Source organism: Chiroxiphia lanceolata, chromosome 3 (genome assembly GCF_009829145.1).
Source record: "Chiroxiphia lanceolata isolate bChiLan1 chromosome 3, bChiLan1.pri, whole genome shotgun sequence".
Classification (NCBI taxonomy): Eukaryota; Metazoa; Chordata; class Aves; order Passeriformes; family Pipridae; genus Chiroxiphia; species Chiroxiphia lanceolata.
In genome coordinates, this window is record NC_045639.1 from 115,143,359 (window position 1) to 115,164,528 (window position 21,170).

Below are 21,170 nucleotides of genomic sequence, written 5' to 3' on the forward strand. Positions count from 1 at the left end.
CTGTCTTCTGTGTAAATCTGATTGCCCTGACAACACTGGGCTTCTGTGGCTGGAGTTGAGACCAGAGCTTAAATGTGGGATTGGGGTTTGTGTTGGAATCAAGAAAAGGCTTAATTCTGATGTTTGACTAAAATATCTATCAGTAAAGTTTATGGGTAATCCTACATATAAATGGTGCATCTATTGCAGTGGTCCTTTGCTGCTCAGTCTGCAGCCTGAGCTAATGCTTTGGGGTTTTTCTTCCTTTTTAATTTGGGGAAAGAGAACCCAAAAGAAACACTATTTGACGTGTTCTGCAGGTGGAGTGAAGTGACCCGCAAAGTAGAACTCTGGGTTCAAATTCTGGAGCTGAATGAGAATGGGGAATATTGCCCAGTGGAGGTGACTCCTGCCAAGGATGTCAGCACAGGAGGCATCTTCCAGCTCAGGCAGGTAAGGTGGCACGGGCAGGATTTCAGCTGTGGAAAAAGAACAGAAAAAGCAAAGAAACTTTTTATTTTGTGTGGTGAAAGGGGTCATGTCCAAGCTCAGGTACAAAATATGAGATTGGGTAAAACACATATGAGGTGCAAGAAAGTAAAAACACATATGAGGTGCAAGAAAGTGGAGTCCCTCTGCCAGTGTGAAAAATTCCGCTGTAAAGGTGATCAAAGGCTTCCCTGGAGTCTTTTTGCCCTGTTCTGTGATAGCACCTGGTAGAAAGGACATCAATCTCCACTGAACTTAATTATTTTTTAAAGAGGTCCAGAGTTCCCCTTTATTTGATCCTTCCAGCCAAGCACTCCTTTGTTCTTTGGGTTCTACATGCATTAAATTGTTAATGCTTAACTGAATAGTTAACATTTTTAGATGATAAGCCATTGCCCAGAGAACACAGGGAATTAGTAAAAGTTAGATACAGGCTGCACCTCTGACCTTGCCAACTCCTTAGATTTTTATTTTCTTTTTTATTATTATTATTATTATTTCTTTTTTGTTGTTGTTTGTGGTTTTACTGCAGAGCAGTTGCTTTGCTACACTGATAGCATCAGTGGGTCAGAATTTTCGGTCAGGGAGACCAGAGTCAGGAAAAGTTCACTGAAATTCCAGTAGCTCACCAAATTATTTACACTCCTCTTTTGTAGTTGGAGAAGAGATCCTATTTTCCACCTTCAGAAGTATTAAAAATAAATTCCTTTAAGTGTGTGTTTGAAAACCCTCCAGAAAAGTAAACTGGGGAGTTCAGCTGAATGCTGAACCATTGCTTTTTTTTCTGTAAATACATAAATCCTGTAAACATAAATCCTTGCAACAGAAGGGGGATCTCTTGAACACTGGGTCATTGGGATTCCCAAACTCACCACTTGGTTCTTCCCAAAATAAAAATGTAATGTTGCTTGCCAGTGGCTGCCAGTAGAGGTCTCTCTGGAATTAAGCTTTCAGCACTTTATAAGCCTTTTTTTCCAAGCATTTCAACCTGTTCTTTTGGGCAGGGACAATCTCGACGGATTCAGGTTGAAGTGAGATCTGTGCAGGAATCTGGGACCTTGCCACTGATGGAGGAATCAATATTGTCTGTTGGCATTGGCTGTGTTCAAATAAAACATGTCAAGTCACAAAATTATCAGGTAAGAGTGAATATTTCATGTCAGTTCTGGCTATTTCTGAGACATGTAAAGCCATAAACTGATGTTCTGTTTGCTGCAGTTTGAGTCAACTCCATATGTTTCAAGTTTTGAGTTGGTTTGGGGGAATATTTTTTGAACCTACTTGAATGTATAAATCAAGGTCAAGATGAATTATCAGAACTGCTTTGATGGTGGGTTTAAACCTGTGTCCTTCAGAAAGTGTTGTGGAAGATCTTCCTCTTAATCAAACATTTTCCCTGGCAAAAAGAATATTTTTAAGACCACTTTCTGTGTCTTTTCTGGTTTTGGTTGGATTTTTTTCCCTATCCTTAAACACCACAGCCTTAACACACCACTCAAAGAAGAAAAGAAAATGCCAATGTTCCTAAAATTCATTTGGAGTTTGTCCTGTAGCTTTTACTTAAAATATTAGACATGGCAGCAATTTTAAGTAAGTATTCAAATTAAAATAAATCAGTTGAATATATATTCAAATAGTGTCCAGTTACAAATGTTAGAATTACATGAGCCAGTTGTGGCCCACAGTATGTGTTGGCTGGTTGTTTGACAACCTTACACACAACTGCATCTCATGTTAAACAGCAAATATATGGATCTCTTTTTAGGGATTGTCCTCTTGGCAGTGCTCCCATCCATTTTTTGGTGCAGTTTGATATTTTTTCCCCAACAGATAAATTAAAATTCCGTCACTTTTCAGAGTTAACAAGCCAAAATCTGGTGCAACAGAACGAGCAGGTCTTTGGGCTTGTTTGATTAACTGTCCTGCTTGAGACAAGGCCAACTAAATGTCAAGCAGTTTATGGAAAACCAGATGTCCCAAAATGTTTACACTTCTGACAGAGTGTAAACAGACATGTTTCAGTCCACCTCTGCTCCCCTTTTTTTTGCTGAATTATTATGGCTTTTCCTTTCAGATTGGTACTTGGGGTTTTTGTTGTCTCTTAACCTGAGCATTCCCCTCCCCTTATGTGTCAGGGTGCAAAAAGGGGAATTTTTCCTACTTTTGCAGAAATCTCCCTTTCCAGCAGCATCCTGGGCAAATTATTGCTGTTGTTCCCCATTATTCTTCTCCTAGTGACTCTGCCTGCAGCCTTTGCATCACAGCAGTCCCTCATACCCACATTTCCTTCCTATAAAGTAAGGAAACTCCTGAATGGAGCATGTTTCCCTCCTGAGACAGAATGATTGATTCTTCCAAATTTTCCTTGAAAGCCCTCACAGACCCACAATGTACAAGTGCCCCTTTAAGCCTGGTTTGTAAGGACAGGTCCCAGGTGAGCATCCCCTGTGCCTCACCTTGTGAATTCCTGATCCATTGACCAGTTTCAGCCTTATCCCACAGAGCTGCCAATCCTCAAAATAGTACATTCTTTCAAAAAGAAAGACTTAAGCTCCACTTGAGAGAGAGAGAGAGACTAGTGAGTTGTGCCTGACACTGATAACCCCCATGGGAAAGGGCTACTGAAAGCCAGGTTTCATTAGCCCTGCTGCTCACAATGGCCTTCAGACCTGAGCATCTGGATTCTTAGTCCCCTTATTAGCATTTCTCTTATCTCAAGTAAATCAGTATCTATGGAATGTGAAAGAGTTTCTAAAGACCTTGAACAGAGGAAATGCCTCTTCTATATGGCTTTTTAATTTTAGCTTAGCGAAGTTTTTGCTTTCATTATTAAGATACAAAAGTAGACTCCAGGGGCTTGTTATTACTTAAATAGATAAGTGATAACTCCGTGAGGATTGGAGCCCTCATTCCTTTTCCATTCACTGTGAGGAGGGGCAGTTGTGCTCAGTGCAAGTGGCTCTGCTTGTGGTGAAGGTCGAGGATTAAAGGTGGTGTCTGGCATCAGAAAATAAGGGAAATAAAATGTTGAAGGTCTACATTGTGACTTCTGCTGTGGCTGTCATTCCAATTCCCTGATAATTCACAAAGATGTTTGCAGTTCTTCTCCTTTAAATGCTGCAGCAAACTTGCCTCAAATCCTTTGGGCACACCTTGAATCCTGGGAGCAGTTTTGGGCCCCTCAGACAAGAAAGACACTGAGGGGCTGGAGAGTGTCCAGGGAAGGGAACGGAGCTGGGGAAGGGGCTGGAGCAGCAGGAGCAGCTGAGGGAGCTGGGGGGGCTCAGCCTGGAGAAAAGGAGGCTCAGGGAGGACCTTTTGCCTTTCCACAATTCCCTGACAGGAGAGGGGAGCCGGGGGGGGGATCAGGCTCTGCTCCCAGGGAACAAGGGACAGGACAAGGGGAAGCAGCCTCAAGCTGTGTCAGGGGAGATTCGGGTTGGATATTGGGAACAATTCCTTCATGGAAAGGGTTGTCCAACCCTGGCAAAGCTGCCCAGGGCATTGTTGGAGTCCCTATCTCTGGAAATGTTCGAAAAGTTGCAACTGTGACACTTTAGGACATGGTTTATTGGTGAACATGGTGATGGTGCTGTTTGATGGTTGGACTTGGTCTTTAAGATCTTTTCCAACCTTAAAGATTCCATGATTCTCTGATTCTACACCAGACTGTGATTTTTCAGCACTTACTGTAACATTCACATTTTTCCTGCCTGTCCAGGATCAACAGGTTTCAAGCTGTTTCACTACAATTCTTCTATTTTCTTGGTGCAATTTAAATATTTCACTTGCTTTCAATTATTAAGACTTCTAATAATTTTATTACTCTGAATTTCTCCATTGTAATCATTGGATTGTTCTAGTTTGGGTTTAGATGAGCTGATAGCAGCAAATGTCAGTGTGTTTTAATTCTGTGATCATACCATTGCTAAGCTCACACTTTTATGTAAGACTGCTAAAATTGCTTAAAATTGTTACACCTTTTGCATTCAGTGTAGTTTCCTGCTATCAAAAAAAAAAAATTAATGACATGGTTTTGTATGTTTTGGCCTAGGAAGAAGAGGATGAAATGGACAGTTATCAGGTAAAAATTTGAAATTCTGTCTTATGATTGCAGGCATTTTCAGATTAAAACATGTTAGAGGAGGATCAGCATTTTCTTGATATGCAGAAGAGACTAAAAACTTGGGAACTGGTTAGATTGTTATGCTCCAAAGCCTATAGTGGATGAGAGAGATGCCATAATGTGTATTTCCAGTCTAAAATCCAATTGTTTTTTGATTTGTGGGCTTTGGGGGGAACTGCTGGGGCAGGGATGGATTCCTAATAGGAGGAATCAGTGGGAGTGGTGTGTCATGGTTAAAGACTGAGGTTTCAAGCTTTGCCACAAGGTAGTGGTTAGTGAGTTTGGGAGTAGTTTGGGGGCAAAGAACTGTATAAAATGAAATTTTTTTCATCTGAGTAGCACAGAAAAACAGAGAAAGAGGTGTCTTGGGCTGGCAAGATGTGGAAAGTTAAAGTGTTGGGAATTGTGAAGAAAGACTAAGAGAACTGGGGTTGTTTAACCTCGAGGAGAAGACAAGGCTCAGATCGAATCTTGTCTGTGTAAGTGGGAAGGGGTAAAGAAGGCAGAACCAGGCTCTTTTCTGTGGAATCCAGGGAAAGGACAGGAGGCAAGGAATCTCCACATTGGAAACTTCTGGTATTTATTTTTTGATTTTACCATGGTGGTGGTCAAACACTAGTACATGTTGCCAGGAGAGGTTATAGAGTTTCCAACCTTGGGGATTTTCAAATCCCAACTGGACATAGCCCCTGAGCAAGCTGCTGTGGTTGACCCTGCTTTGGGCACAGGAGGGTTGGACTAGACAATCTCCAGAGATCCCTTCCAACCTCAGCTTCTCTTGTGTTTCCATGCAAAGGAAAACAGGGAAGAGCAGAAGGATTAATGGGGGGTCTGCTCTATCTTTCTGATCCTCTTTTTGAGTGCAGGATGAGCATAAGGGTTAGGGGAATGTGTAAGCCACAGATAGGAAACCTTGGCTTTCCTGGGTCAGTATTTAAGATGATTCCTTTCCCCCTTTGCAGGACAGGGACTTGGAGAGGCTCCGTCGGAAATGGCTCTGTGCCTTAACGAAGCGTCAGGAGTATCTGGATCAGCAGCTGCAGAAACTTGTTGGGAAGCCTGGTAAGGAAAATGCTGTTCAGGGTAATAATGTGATAGACATGTGCATACAACTTTTTATCCTGATAGAGTGTAAAATTTAGAAAACAAGTTAAATCTCTGAACTCAGTAATTTGCCTTCGGTGAAACTAAAGTTAGAGAAACCTGTATAAAACTGGTTGTTATGTGTTCCTTTGTGTGCTGGATTCCGAGCAGAGTGGGGTTTATTCTGTTCTGGGTGGTATAAAATCATCAGCACGTGATAGAGGCACTAACAGCTGCTCTCTGTTGACATCCTGCTTCTCCAGATAAAACAGAAGACGATGCAGATCGGGAGGCTCAGCTCTTGGAGATGAGGTTGACCCTGACAGAGGAAAGGAATGCTGTGATGGTCCCTTCTGCTGGCAGTGGGATCCCTGGAGCTCCAGCAGAGTGGTATGAGCACGCATTGCCATGGGAGGAATGTAAAGATGATGCACTGAGCATTCCTGCCTTGGACTGTGGCCAGTTTTTTGCTTTCCTCAGTCTGGCCCCTGTACACTGTATGAGCAAAGCTGTTAAAATTAGGCTTCTTGCTTAAATTATTTTATTGGGTTATGTATCTGAAATGCAGAAATGCTGTTTGGTAAAGGATACTGCTATTGATCAGGGTGTAATTATAACCTTCTGGAAAAAAAGGAATCAATATTTATTACCACTGCACTTACCATTTTAAAAAATTAGCTAATATGTTAATTACCTAGTTCATTCACTTAAAAGGCTGCTCCCTCCTAATAAAACTGCATCTCCAGGAGCATTTTGTTGTGCTGCTGGTTTGAGAACAAACTCTGTTTAGTCAGCAAGTGTTCCATGTAATTTTCTAAACTTTAAAAATAGTAGAGAACACTTGACTGTAACTGCTGAGCTGTATCAGCTGTGAAGAACAACTGCAGATAAGTTGTTCGGGTTTATTTCACCTCAAACCTCTTGTCTTCAGTTGCTTTCAACTTCCTGAATATCTTTCCTGAGCAAACCTTTAACAGTATTTATTGATGGAATTGAGTGTCGTGGAGTTTTAAGCTGGAGTTTGTTAAAGCCAGTGCTGCTAAAACCTAAAAATAGCAAATTCTTGTTGGAAACAAATCAACCTTCACATCAAAGTGTTGGTTGAAAACAATGAAATATTCAGTATGATTCAAGCACCTTCTATATTACATAAGACTCCAACCTGCTCCTGTTCACCATAAATTCATCACGTTTATCGTGAAAAGCCCAAAAGTCTTTTGTGCCCCATGTTACATTTCTAGTACCTTATTAATACTGTGTGGCTTAGTTTTTCATTCTAAAAATAAACAAAACACCACCTCTGTAACCCCTTCTTCCATGATATAAAAAGGTGCCTTAAATAATGGGTTTGGCTCTTAAATATGTGTTTTGTAAGAATGAGTAATAATTGTGTGGAGTGGCAACATCAATGTCAGTTTGAAAACTTTGAGACTGGCTTTTCTGATTCTCTGTCTGCTGTCTTCCCTTCCATCACTAATGCAGGGGAGTTTGCATTTAATAAATGTGTGTGTCAAAGTAAATAAACTTAATTTTGCTATTAGCATTTAAGACGGGGGAAAAGATTTTTCGGAAAGCAGCGGCCAAAGAAGATCATAATTCTAAGAGAGCTGGTATAAAAGAAACACCAATTTATTTGAGCCTCTCAGACTCTGCAACAGTAAATTAAAATAAAGCTGTTTGCCAAGGTTATCAGTGGTCTGGCTACAAATTGCAGTTGTACTGAATGTAATGTCCCGTGGGTCTGTATCATCACAGACGTGTGCTGGGTAAATGTCTTACTTTAAATGCCTCCATTGTCCCTGTCTTGCATTTTAGGACTCCTGTGGCTGGTATGGAAACTCACATTCCTGTTATATTCCTTGATTTGAATGGTAAGTGGCTCTTAAAATGACAGAGTACTTCAAAACAAACTTTATATAACCAATGACGTTATGGAATTTCAGCAAACTAATAAAATTAAGAAATGCCTGGGATGGCAGGTAGATTAACTGCAGAGTGCACATTTTTCACTGAAAAATATTGTTTAATGCTTCAAAACACACAGGAAGGTTTTAATAATCCCATGTTTCAATACATCCCAGTACAAGATCCAATTTGAACAATGTATTAGCCAGATACTTCTACCAAACATGGGAAATTGGAACCAAGAAACCAGCAACCCCAAAACAAGTCCAGGGAGCCAACAGGGCCTAATCAGTCAAACAAAACCTTGTTAGGATGTTTAAAAGAGGGTTAATATTTGGATGAGAAGTGTCAGGTGAGAGTGGGGAGGTGGCATTCAGCCTGTTGGGAGGAGATCTGTGCTACAGTCTCCTGACATTGATGGTTTGTCCACTTTGGAAAGTGCATCCACAGGTCCAGTGGCTTCAGAGAGGAGCTGGTTAATAATTCATTCATGGGGAGGGACTCGAGCCAGGACAGGTTGAGCTTCTCAAACCCCAGATTTAAGGTTTTGTTTGGTCATGATCTAAAAGTACTGTGTTTTCACTTGTTCAACCAGCAGCTTATCTTTAGTTAAAAATCCCACACCACCTAGCTTATGGCAAATGACCAATATATTTAATGTGTATGTGTGTGTGTGTGTATATATATATCTATATATTTATATATACGTGCAGACAAGGAGGAGATGTTTGCAACTGAGAGTCCTCACATAATAGAGGACTTTAAAAGGCATGTTTGAGTCTGTGTCCCCAGATCTTTGTGCACACTTTCTGTATAGAAATGAGACTCTTTTTGAAGTGGAACAATGCAGGAACTTTTCTTTCATAGGTGGAGTGGAAACAGCCAAGCTGGGAAGTTGGTGATGAAAATGTGAATTCGTGGCTTACCGGATGTTTTTAAAGGGGGATAATTGCTTTGTGTCTCCTCACCTTCCACATTCCCTTCTGTTTGTAGCTGATGACTTCAGCTCCCAGGATAACCTGGATGACCCAGAAGCTGGAGGGTGGGATGCTACTCTTGTTGCAGAAGAGGAGGAGGAATTCTTTGAGCTGCAGATTGTGAAGCATCATGACAGTGAGGTAAGTGAAGATACAGACCAGTGTCTTTAGTTTAGGAGTCTTTTAATTGTTCTCTTTATACATTCACATGTGAAAGCAGTGCAGCAAAGATGTTTCTTATATGAGTGACTTTGTGTTTTTAGGGAATACTCACTAGGAGCATAATCAGGATTTGAAAAATAGCGTTTAACAAACCAAAACCCCTGAGCAAATTAGAGTACAGGAGCCCCAGCTGAAAAAACCAAACAACCTTAACTGTTAACATATGAACCTCTGCATTGTTGCACTCATTGTCCTCCATTTTGCCACATAACTTGTGGTTTTACAGCTTTACAATTGTGGGTTTAGAATTTTTGCTGTTAGGTTTAGAATCTCTGATTTACTTTTTTCCTTAAAATTTTGGTCCTTTCTCTGAAACTTATTTTTTCTTATATTTTTACAGGAGCTTTATTCCTGATGGTTTTGGTAGGTTTTTTTGTTCTGGTTTGTTTTTAAAGCCTGGAAAGATGGCTACTAGGCTATTTTTCTTATGGCTTGAAAATAAACCACTTAAATCTTCAGTAGTATATATATTTTAACATTCAGAAAGAAAAAAATCCAGCTTTTGCTGTATTGCTAGAAATGTTTCAGCAAAGTTACTTCTCAAATACAGACAGGAGAATTTTTGTGGTGGGATGGAAGATTTTCACTGCAATCTCTGTTGCTCTCTGGTTTATCTTAATAAATTAGGCCAAATGGTCCTGCAGTTCTGCATATTTTATAATTTATTTGCGATGATCGTGGGTATTCAAAGCTCTTTTTTCAAGAGGAAATGTTCCAGAGTTTGAGCAAGTTGGCATTTTTAATCCCAACGTCTTCACTTGGCGAACTAATCTTGATTTTTAAATGGCCTCTTCTAAAGTGCAGGGGATTTTTTCTTCATAGGGAGCGAAACGGCGAAGCCGACTCTCAAAATTTATGTATTATGTATTTTTCCTAATTATGCTTAATTAATTATAGTTAATTATACACCTAATTATGCTTATTAGAGGATGCATTTTTTTTTTCCCCTTTGCAGGTGAAAGCAGAAGCCTCCTGGGATTCCACAGTCCACGACTGTATCCAGCTCAGCAAGGGAACGGCAGCAGATGAGAGGGTTTATCTGATTGTCAGAGCCACTGTCCAGCTCAGCCACCCTGCAGAGATGCAGCTGGTGCTGCGCAAGCGCATCTGTGTCAACGTCTATGGCAGACAGGTAGAGCTTTTCCAGTCCTTCCCACTTCCCAGGACTCTGATTTTCCTGTCTTTCCCTTCCTCTCTGCCCGAATGGAAGCACAGTGTCGATGGCATCCATGGAGACGCTGAGCTGCCAAGTCATTTTCATAGTCTCTCTGATATTGTGGATGATCATGCAGTTTGGTTTTAAAGGCACCTAAGAGTGAGAAATTTTGTCATCTTTGTTCTAAGTCCTAAGTATTTTATCCCCCATCACTGGAAAAGGTACGAAGAGTTAATTTCTCATGAGCTCGGAGTTCATGTTTTGCAAAAAACTGAAGCAGGAAAAGTTAATTTCTCACAAGTTCATATTTTGTCAAAACTGCATCAGAAGAAACATGTGTGCTTCCCTGCTCCTGCAGCATGTTCACACATTGCTGACTATTTCTATTCGTGCATCCAGGTATTTAGAAATAAACTAGGAATAGCTGGAGGAGAAATCTCTTTGTGCTAGTTTATCAAAAGTTAATCGCTCTTGGTCTTTTTATGTTTTCCGGTTGGTTTGTGCTCTTACAACAATGTGTAGGTGAGGGCAGGGTGTTTGATAAATGGAAAGCAGCAAGGTTGTCATTCCATTTGCAGCATCATGTCCTGAAAAATACATAAATCCTGAGAAAGATGGGGAGGAAGAGTTGGTTCAGCATTGTCTCAGAATCCCCTGGCAGTGATAATGACAAAGCAGAAAGCCTGAATTGTTATTCCGGTTGCACATGTGTAGTTAAAATGTGAAGCAAGAGCAAAGAGAAGAGGTGTGGTCACACCCAGAAACCCTGTAAGCAACTCCAAACTGCTCCCAGTGCTGGGAACAGAACTACAGTTCTTGGTGTTTTGACCAGGCAGAAGTTTTTTCTCAGCAAGGGACCAGTGAATTTTTGTCATCTAGAACTGGGGGAGTGTATAGAACAGATAAATTGACCGTGCCAATAATTCCAATTGTGTTAAGTCTTCATCAATTCTGGTTTCTACAGGTTTAGTCAATGCTGGGTTTTGCCTTCATTTGACACAGAATCTTTGGCTTTCTGGCTGTTTTTCTGAAACTCTCCCTCAATAACCTTTCCCGGGTGTTGTTCTCAGCAGCATCTTTGAATGACTCATCTCTGCATTAATTCACCAGGCCAGTTCTTAACCCTGCAAGGCGCCAAGTCAGCATAAACAATGACCATGCCCCTTAAATCATTCTTCATAACGATCTCTTTGGTCAAGAATTTAATGTCTGTACTTGTCAATATTCGAGACAAGTCACCTAGGGCTCTGTTAGAGGAAAAAAAAAACCACCTCTCAAACTAGCAGATGCTTTGTGTGCTGGTGAAGCAGTCACCTTGCAGGGAAGTAATTGAATATTTTCTCTGTATCTAAAATATAAACAAGTAAATCGTTTTCTACAAGTTAAAATCTTTGACTCTTACATATTTATTGGTTAGACTTTTCAACTTGGACTTCTCTCACTGCAAACTATGTTTATTTCATCTGAAATCTGTTAAACCATATTTTCCTTTGGTTGCCTCCCCACAGGGCTTTGCACAGAGTTTCCTCCGAAGGATGTCCCCCCGAAGTTCCATTCCTGGCTGTGGTGTCACTTTTGAGATAGTCTCAAACATTCCAGAGGTGAATAATAAACCAGAGTGTCTGAAACTGGGCTAAGAGCCTCTGACTTTCTGCTTTTCCCCAGAGAGTGCTGGCTCTTGCTGCTGCAACTGTGGTTTATAAAAGTTGAAGCATATTCCTTCACACGCTGTGACTTAGCAGCAACCCCGTGTTATCAGTGCCACTGTGTATTTTGTTGACTGAGCATCTATTTGCTCAGCTCCTTGAAGAAACATTTTAAAGAGAGGAGGGGAAAAGAGGGAGTAAAACTGGGGGGCTGAAGTGCCTGCTGTAGGGAGCACAAGAATCTGTAAAACATGACAAAGTGGCTTTTTTCTCCGTGATGTCTTTATACAACTCTTGATTCCTGAGCGTGTTCCTAGTTAGATGCTAATCCTTTCCTTCCAAAGAGATGCTCTATCAGAGCACTTGGAAAAACATTAACACATGAAGAGCCAAAACTCTGATTGCTGCCTGACTCTTTTGTGTTCTGCTTCAATTTGCACTCTGTGTTGAAATGTTTCTCGAGCAACGTTCTATTTTTTTTTTGCAACACACTCGAAATTCTGTTTTCCTCTCAGTTTAGATAACTCCCCAAAATGCTTGAGCACTTTTTAATTATGAAATATCTGAATGCAGCCCTTTTGCTAATTAATAGCAACGTCTTGCTGTGAGACTCAGATTAAAATACCCCAAAAAATTCCAACAATAACCAGGCATTGCTTGAGATGTCTGTGACAGGGGTAGGAGCAGCCGTGCAGGTTCCGTGGCACAAGGCTTATTTTTAGATCAGAATCTTAGATTCGGTATTAGGAAGAAATTTAGGATAGATATTAAGAAGAAATTCTTTGCTGTAAGGGTGGTGAGGCCGTGGAACACGTTATGGACTCCCCATCCCTGGAAGTGTTCAAGACCAGGTTGGATAGGGCTTGGAGAGACCTGGGATAGTGGAAGTTGTCCCTGCCCATGGCAGGGGGTGGAACTGGATGAGCTATAAGGTCCCTTCAAACCCAAACCATTCTGTGATTCTGATCTGCCCCAGAGCTTAAGTGCAAGCAATGTTAAATCGGTGCCGCGTGGTTTAAAAACACATTTTTTTCGGGACCGATGTGGGAGATTTTTTGTTTTATTTTAAAAGCTGTCATTTCTTTTCACCTTCCCAGGATGCTCAGGGAGCTGAAGAGAGGGAGGCACTGGCCAGGATGGCAGCAAACGTGGAAGATGCAGCCTCAGCCGACTCTGAGGCCTATATTGAGAAGTACCTGCGCAGCGTCCTGGCCGTGGAGAACATCCTCACCCTGGACCGGCTGCGCCAGGTCTGGCTTAGGGCTGGAGCAGAGGAAACACTGAGAACATCTATGGCAGCACAAGTGTTCTCCTAAGTGCTCACAGTGGCTAACAACCAACCCAAAAACCCCACTCCAGTGCACACCTCAGCCTCCCAAAGTGGGCCTGTGGCAAACATCCAAGGAAGCAAATGTAGCTCCTCTTTGCAGAGATGCCCTCACTCAACCCCCTGCAGGATGGATGGGGCTTTATATTGAATGCTGTTATGGAATGCTTGGTTTGGTTTTCAGTCTCTGCATTATTGTTCAGAAAAAATAATTGCGTGGCTTTAGCTTTTGCTTTCTGAGGCTTTAGGAGCAGTTCTGAAATTACCAGTAGAATTCTTGTGATTTTTCCTCATATCTTACCTTGTAGTAGCCAAACCCATTCTGTCCCAAAGTGGGCCTGTGGCAAATATCCCAGGAAGCAGATGTAGCCCTCTTTGCAGAGATGCCCTCACTGAACTCCCTGCAGCACAGATAGGTCTGGGACTTTTATATTGAATGCACTATTATGGGATTCTTGGTTTGGTTTTCAGTCTTTGCATTATGGTTTAGAAAAAATACTTGTGTGGCATTAGCTTTTGCTTTCTGAGGCTTTAGGAGCAGCTCTGAAGTTACCAGTAGATTTCTTGTCATTTTTCCTCATGTTCTACCTTGAAGTAACCAAACCCATTCTGTCAATAAAAAAGACATTGATTGGGTTAATTTTAAGTACTATAACTCGATCTGTTTACCAGGAAAAATACAGGAGAGAAAAACATTTATGGAAAATTGTTCTTCTGGGTATGAATTATGCAAGCACAAAAGAAAAGTTATGCAAAACAAGCTCCAGCTTGTGCCTGCCCGCTATAAATTCACGGTGAAGTGTGATGCACTCTAAATACCGAAAGCAAGTTTCCTGTCATTTATAATTAGTTTAAAGGATTAAAATAGGAGCTCAACTTGGAAAGGGAAGTCAGTCTTTGCATCTCTGTCATCTCCTAGAATCAGGACTAGCCTGTAAAATCCTGCATGTGCCAATCAGCAAAATACTAGATGTTAAAGTTTATCCACTCTTAAAATTTTAGCCACTTTATACACAGGTTTTGTATTACAGTAAATTTTACAGGCAGGAACCTGTGTAAAAAAGGCAGTTTAGAAGTATTTGTCTCATATAGTCAAAACTATCCTGGGATGATCAGGGCTTAAATTCTTGCAAAACATCATATTTTCTTTGTTTTGCTTCTCTGTGATTGGCAGGAAGTTGCTGTGAAAGAGCAGCTAATGGGAAAAGGAAAACTCTACCGCAGGAGCCTGAGCTCTCCCAACGTGAACAGGGTGAGTATTCCATGCTGGAATCTGCAGCAGGTCCACTCTTTCAATTCCAGGTCCTTATGATGCCAAAGTCATGGACTATAGCAATGAATTTCCTTCTTTTTGACCCTTCTGTGCTATTTGTGATCGAGATCAAAGTGCAGACAAAACCTGCACGTAATCCTGCTTTCATCATACAGGCAAGTGTGCTTGGAAGCACCTCCCTAAATCTGGAATATCTGAAAAAGCAACATAAAAAGAACTTTGCATCTTTTTTTCTGACCACCAGAGATTTTTCATTTACTTACCAAGTTGAAGAATTTTTTCCCTTTTTCTTTAGAAGATTTGAAGTTACAAGTATTTACTGAACTTATTGTAACAGTGTTGTGCATAAGAAAAATGAGACTTCTGTTGTCCAAAATTTGGAAATAAATCCTTTGATAGAACTGGTAATCAAACTAGTCTAAAATTGTGGCTCCTCCCAGGTCAATAACTGAGATTTCACCTTTTCTCTCTTGGATTTCAGTTCTGCTTTAACCACAAATGTATTTCTTCTCAGCCTTATTAGTCAAGAGGAATATTTATGAGTTCTTTAAGTTCTTGTTGAGAAATAATTCAACTTTTCTTAACTATTTCAGCTCTCTGCAAGCCGCCAAGATTTAGCACCCCCTTACAACCTGAGCAGTAACCGGGTGAGTACCTGCAGGAAATCCTGGGAATCTTCAGTAGGAAAAAGGAAGTGACTCCACTACACCAGTTACAGGGGCTTAAGTGGGAAACATCTGTAAAAAACAAGGGCAGCATCCATGTGCTCCTGTATCCTTGGGACTGTTCCTAGGATGTAAATAGGTCTGGATGTGCTGCACTAGACCTCTCTGGGAAAATTCCCAGGTCTTTGTCATCCCAAGCACTGTGGGATGTACAAGGGCATTGTCAAGCTAAAGAGCTCTTCTAAAGCTGTCACCTCTGTGGATGCAAATCTTCTGGGAGTATGGGACAGATTTGGGTTCATATGTAAGTTCAGGTCAACATCTAGGACAGAATAGTCCTGTGAGGAGAGTCTGACCTTCCAGTGGCCTTGGACTTGTGGTGGGTAATAATTCAGTCCATCCCACTCTGTAAAATCACCAGGATAGATCCAAAGTATTTCTTTAAAAGGGGAAAGATTAAATTTAAACTTATTTTCCAAATCCTAGATAAACTGAAAGGTCCCCTCCTGATAGATATTCTACCCAGCAAGCTTGTAGTCATTTTAAAGGGGAGAATCTGGTGGTGACAAGGCATTTTAATGCATAATGCATTTCCATGGAATAATAGAATTTTGATGTAGTGCTCCAGCTTTGGTTGCTAAATCTGCTACATCTGATCCATGTAGGGAATGCTAAAACATGTGCAGGTGATAAAGTGCTTATAGCAACTTCTGTTTGGAGACAACTGTGGGATGCTTCAGTATTGTAGGTTTGGAAAGCCAAAACTTAAAGGGCAGAGCTCTTAATGATTTCTGTTTTTCTCCTCCCTTCCCCTCAATGATTTCTCTCATTGCATGTTTCAGAGTCCAAAGGTCCCAGCAGAGGTAATGCATTAGGTCCACCTAATGAGTGGGATAATAATTTTATCTCACTATAAAATTTATTTTGCTCACGCACACGCTTTTATTTTCTGCTTTGAAGATGCTGCTGGTGGTGTCTCATTTGCATAGTGCACAGCAAAGGAGTTTTTCCATTGAAAAGATGGTCATTAATGCAGAGTGAACTGGTACAAAGCAGAGAAGTTTCTCCTTGGGTGCATCTGATGGTTTGTTACAGAGCTGGAGCTGTTTAGTGCCATTTCGCCCAGATTTTTGGACATGGTGAAGTTATTTTGGAAATGGCCCCATCTCAGCTAAAAAAAATAGACACGAAAGCAAGCAAATATATAAATATCTGCCAGTCATGTGGACATTGGCCTGGAGATAAGATAAACCCTGACACTTCCTTCCAAATCCTTCTCAAGCTTTATGGCTTTTGTAGTTCAGTGTGAACAGCTCTTGGTTTCTATGAACTAATGATTTTAAAATAACACTGGGCCAATGGAAAACACATTTATCCTTAGTTTCATGTTAATGCTTCTGGAGCAATGACTCTTTGTCCCAAATTTTGGTTAACTGGAGTTAGCTGGTAGTGGCTTGCATGAGGTTTGGCAGCTCTTCCCGTGGTTGTAGGTGCTGGCAGACACTGTTGTACTGCAGGAACGTGGAGCTGGGGTGGTGGGGATCATCCCTTTGCTTGCAATGAACTTCAGTTCAAGGCACTTGTTACTCAGGACATGGAGGGTGCAAACTCCTCAGCTGGAAATTTGTGGTTTCAGACGGATCTCTGGTTCCAAGGCTGGGTTGGATGGGGCTTGGAGCAACCTGGTCTAGTGGAAGGTGTCCCTGCCCTTGGCAGGGGAATGGAATGAGATGGTCTTTAAGGTCCCTTCCAACCCAAACCATTCTGTGATTCAATGGTCCAGTTTCCATAGGGAGATGAACAAAAACTTTTGTAATCACAGTGAAATATTAAACAAGTTCTTAAATGTTCCTGTAGCACACAGACATCATAAAGCTCACTGGTGATATCAGTCCTGTCTGTTGTAGCATAAAGGACCTGAGAATGGCTTGATAGGCAGAGTTTTGGCTAAGCTGGATGTCTTTGTCACTTGGTGAGAGAGTTGGTGAGAAAAGAAGTCTTCTCCAATATTCATGTATTGTTATTTTCCCAGGAATTTAGTGTTGTTTACAAATAACTGTGAGAAGTTAATTTAAACAAGGGATATATTATATAATAAGAAACACCAGTCACAGGGTAGTAACAGCACCCAGAATTGGGTGCAGAACTAATGTGTCAAATCTGTGTACTTAATATTAATTAATTATTAGTGGGAGCCCTCAACATGTTCCAGATTATTCCTTTCTCTCTCTGTTTTTGACATGGTTGTTCCTTGCATTCCTGCTGTCTTTACCATGGATTTTTAGCTTTGTGGAAGGGGCTCTTGAGTCTCATTCCTCTTACATGAAGCACCATCCATGCTGGTGAAGTTTGGAATGTGGATGCTGCTTCATTCTCCAGCACTGTGAAGAGCCAGGATTCATTCCCCTAAATGACAAGAATATTGAACAGTTTGGGATTAGAAGTAAAGATGGTAAAACAGGCAGCTTGGAAGTTTCCAGAATTATGGCCTGGATTCCTCTTGCACACACAGTTGACTGATTTTTTCTAAAAACATAGATGGATGATCACACCTCCATGAAGAGCTGGAAAAGCCCTTCTCCAGGACTGGAACAGAGGTGTGGGTTTGGCACATTTTGGAAGAAAAACACGAAAGGATATCTCTTTGTGCTGACACCACAAAGAGCTTCAACTGGGATTTTTTTTAAATAATAACCCATAAAATTAAACTGCGTAACTGGCTGAGAAGCAAGGAGATACCTTTTAAATTCACTTCAGAAGACAGTCTGATGGACTATTCAGATTCTGTTAACAGGACTCCATGTGGTCTCACCTATAAGTTCCATCTGCTTGCTTAAATGAGAAAAAGCCAATTTTTACTCCTCGTATCACCACAGATACGGTTACAGGAGAGTGAGATGAATTTGATTCCTTCTTGCACATCAGCACATGTCAGTGATGCAGGAGCACAGAGTGTCTCAGTAGTGATGTAAGATACGGAGATGAATTTTTGTGTTCCAGGGCGCTCGCGTTGGAAATTTAAGTTAATTAAATTTACTTGGAAACTGAATTTAAAAACTGAGTTGACTTACCTGGATGAAGCGAATGCACAAAGAATGGAAGGCACCTCTGACTTGTTTTACAGGTCTTCTTCAGACTAAATCACATGCTGATGAAAAATTTCATGAGTTGTTGTTAAAACACCTTTGCACAAAGAGCCATTCTGCCTTGGACAGTCATCCTTCCTTTCCCAAATGTCCAGTATTTGTAGCTCAAAAGCCAAATAAGGCAAGATTGTGCCACTTAACCCTCAGGTTTTTCTGGGAACCAGAGTTTTTTTCAGCAAATTGATACCAGGTAGATTGAATTTGAATAATCTTGCTGTTCATGAGAACAAGTGCCTTTGTCCCAGCTGTGTGTCCCAGCTCTGTGCTTGTATTTAAGTGCTACATGGTCACCTTTTCCTAAACCTTTGCTGAACTGCTAAAATAATAAAAACACAAGAACTATTCATTTCTCTTACCCAGTGCCTGCATTTTAATGGTCTGTGAACCTCAAGAAAAGATTTGTCAGGTAAAGCCTACAGATTTCTCAGGTAGTGATCAGCCCTGTTTGCCCTAAAGATTTTGTGCATGTTGGGGGTGACCTGGAATAAATTCCCTGGGGGTTTTCATGAAGGATGTGTGAAAGAAGGGAAGGCAGAGGAGAAGAAGGAGAAGGCATTAGAGAAACAAACCCCTTTATAAACAGCTCTGCTTTAAAGTACATCAAGGGACACACATTCTTCTGGTGGCTATTTTTGATTTGTTAATTTAAGTCACTTGACCTCTGTTTGGTCACTTGGCAGAGACCAAATATATTCATGAAGTGATGGCTCCTCTGGGCAAATGATTTACAAGCTTCCTTTCTTTCTCTCACCACCCTTCTTGATGGAGGAAAGATTCACAGCACTTAAAGAATAGTCACTGCTTAGATTTAAAGTTTTAAGTCTTTCAGTGCAGATGGGAAACTTGGGAACTTCATCAAGTTAATATAGTTAATAATTCTTTTTTTCTTTTTTTTTTTTGAGATGGGTTATCTTTCAACCCAGCTTAGTAAAATCAGTCATTCATGAACTACCTTTTGCCTCTGCAGATTCTGTTCACAACAGTTGACCCTTTCAGTTGTCTCCAGTGTTTTCTTTTGCAAATGTTTCTGCATTTGTTGCCCTGGTTGACCTGATTTTAATGGTTTGCTTTCATCGTGGAGTTGAGCCTCTCAAATCTGACCTTCAGTCTAAAATGATGATCTTTCCATTCTCTCCAAAGCAAGTGTTATTTGAAAACTCAACATGCTTAAAGTATATGATCAGAGAAATCCTTTTTCTCGAGGCATATTCCTGTCTTCATTTTATTTAACCTGGAAAAATACTTAAAATCATGTAGAAAATGTAGTCATCCATAGTGTTAAAGCTAAAGCAAAATTTCCAAAAGATCCTGAGAAAAAAGGCTTTTCCTAAGGAAAAAGTCCCTAAACATAACACTAAACATTACCATTCTGAAATGAATATTCTGAAAGTGTTTTGCTGATTTTTACCTACTCCATATTTTTTTCATCCTTCCCAAACAGGGTAGAAAGTCAAGAGACTTGCCTGAACTAATTTTTCTTGGAGCAGTCAGCGAAGGGCACTTCTGCCTTAACAAATCATGATTCAGGAAATGATTTAGTTGCTCCTTACCTGCATTGAGTCCATATTCTAGTAAGCTGGAATATTCTTAGTATTTGTAATATCCTTGCTGTTTCTTATGTCTCTGTGGTCTCCAGAAGCACGTGTCACCTTTATCCATTTGTCTGAGATCCAAAAGGAACACTAATCAAGCTTTGTTATGTCCTCCAAAAACAAAGCTTTCAGATGCTTTTCACTCTTCCATAGTTCTTTTTCTTAATCCAATGCCAACATCTACCAGGCTGGTGGCAGAACAGACCAGAAGGCAACAAAACCAAGCAGTATTTTAAGATTGTTTTGAGTCTTTTGAGGTTTGTTTTGAGTCTCGTATTTTTTTATTAAACTCCTCCAGCACCACTGAGCTGGTGCATCCAAAAAATACTGAATTACATGAGATATTTTCCCGGTCTGCTGAGAGTATGAACCATTTTCTCATGGTTTTGACTCTTCTCTTGCAAACTAATTCACCAATGGGAGCCAGAGACTTCAGGAAATATTTCACATCCCAAAAGAAAAGACAGGTTGAGCACAGTCTGAAGTTACTGGATGTTTCCAGGATGGCTCTCAATGTCTGCACGTGAAATTATTAAAATATCAGGATGAGAAAAGGAGTCTCTGAAGCAGTATTTGGAAGGGATAGAAGTAGGACAAGGCTGCACGTGGTGAGGCCACCTGAAAGAAACCTGCACTCATAGAAACACAAGACTGCAAAAGCCTAAAAAGAGTTCATGGATGAGGAGTAGGAGAGACTGTTTCACAGAAGCATTTGGTGGAATTTTCCAGACTTTTTGATGTAAGACATGAATGAGTTGCAGGTCAAAGTCAGTGCTGAAGTTGGGGGCTGAAGGTATGGGTAGAACAGCTCTACCATCTGTGCTGGTAGAGCAGGAAGGGCTTAAACACCCAAGTCCTCAAAAACACAAGACTAAATAAACCCCTGGTGTGTCACTGCTGGTCCCAGCCTGGGTTCTCTCACTTGGATGTCTGAGTTCTGAGCCATCCCGAATGTCCATCAGCCTTTAGTTATCCCAAATTTTCCTTCACAGATGCAGCCCCTGTCTCTGCATCCAGCAGGAGGGGTGTGAGCTGGTCAAGGTCTGAAGTCCTGCCAAAGTGCAAGTTACTTGCTATTCAAAGCAGGGGAGCTTTGATGGGACTAACCTATAGATCCAAATGGAAATGATTTTTGCCCTGGGCTGCTCACTGTGACCTTCAACCCATTGGAGAAATCTATTCCTCCTATCCTGGCTTATTTATTATTTGTGAAACATTCATGGCTTGGAGTTACAGTTAAGATTAGTTTAGCTGCCTGTCATTTCTCCATTCAAGGTCAGATTAATTCCTTGCATCCTACAGTGTGAAGCTTCTTGAAAAGGCACTTTCCTCCCCTCTTCCTCCAGGAAAAAAATATATTAAACTTCTGCTCTGGGATGCAGCAGGTCCATCCATCCCTTGTTACTCCTTTTGAGTATGTTCACTCTACCATCTCACTGTAAAAGTATTTTTATTTCTGTTGTGTCTTTTAAAAAACAATCCAGGTTTAGGTACAGTATAACCCAGATGAGTAGAGATGTTGTACCAGCCATAGAAAAACTCTTTGAAAAAATGGGATAAAATCAGTTTGACTGCACCATCCTG

The 21,170-nt window shown here is 40.8% G+C and overlaps 1 protein-coding gene across 3 annotated transcripts in view; it reads left to right on the plus strand.

The window, feature by feature from the left end:
- KIF13B (kinesin family member 13B) overlaps positions 1–21,170 on the plus strand; it is a 128,266-nt gene that overhangs the window by 84,752 nt on the left and 22,344 nt on the right. For all 3 annotated transcript variants that reach the window (XR_004356177.1, XM_032683421.1, XM_032683422.1), the window contains exons 24-35: positions 300–432; positions 1,473–1,607; positions 4,523–4,552; positions 5,557–5,656; positions 5,941–6,067; positions 7,493–7,548; positions 8,576–8,700; positions 9,737–9,913; positions 11,446–11,538; positions 12,681–12,833; positions 14,085–14,162; positions 14,777–14,830. Coding sequence is in view for 2 of the 3 variants with exons in the window: in XM_032683421.1 (XP_032539312.1) it covers positions 300–432; positions 1,473–1,607; positions 4,523–4,552; positions 5,557–5,656; positions 5,941–6,067; positions 7,493–7,548; positions 8,576–8,700; positions 9,737–9,913; positions 11,446–11,538; positions 12,681–12,833; positions 14,085–14,162; positions 14,777–14,830 (1,261 nt within the window). In the remaining variant the exon portion in view is untranslated. The remainder of the gene's footprint in view (positions 1–299; positions 433–1,472; positions 1,608–4,522; positions 4,553–5,556; positions 5,657–5,940; positions 6,068–7,492; positions 7,549–8,575; positions 8,701–9,736; positions 9,914–11,445; positions 11,539–12,680; positions 12,834–14,084; positions 14,163–14,776; positions 14,831–21,170) is intronic.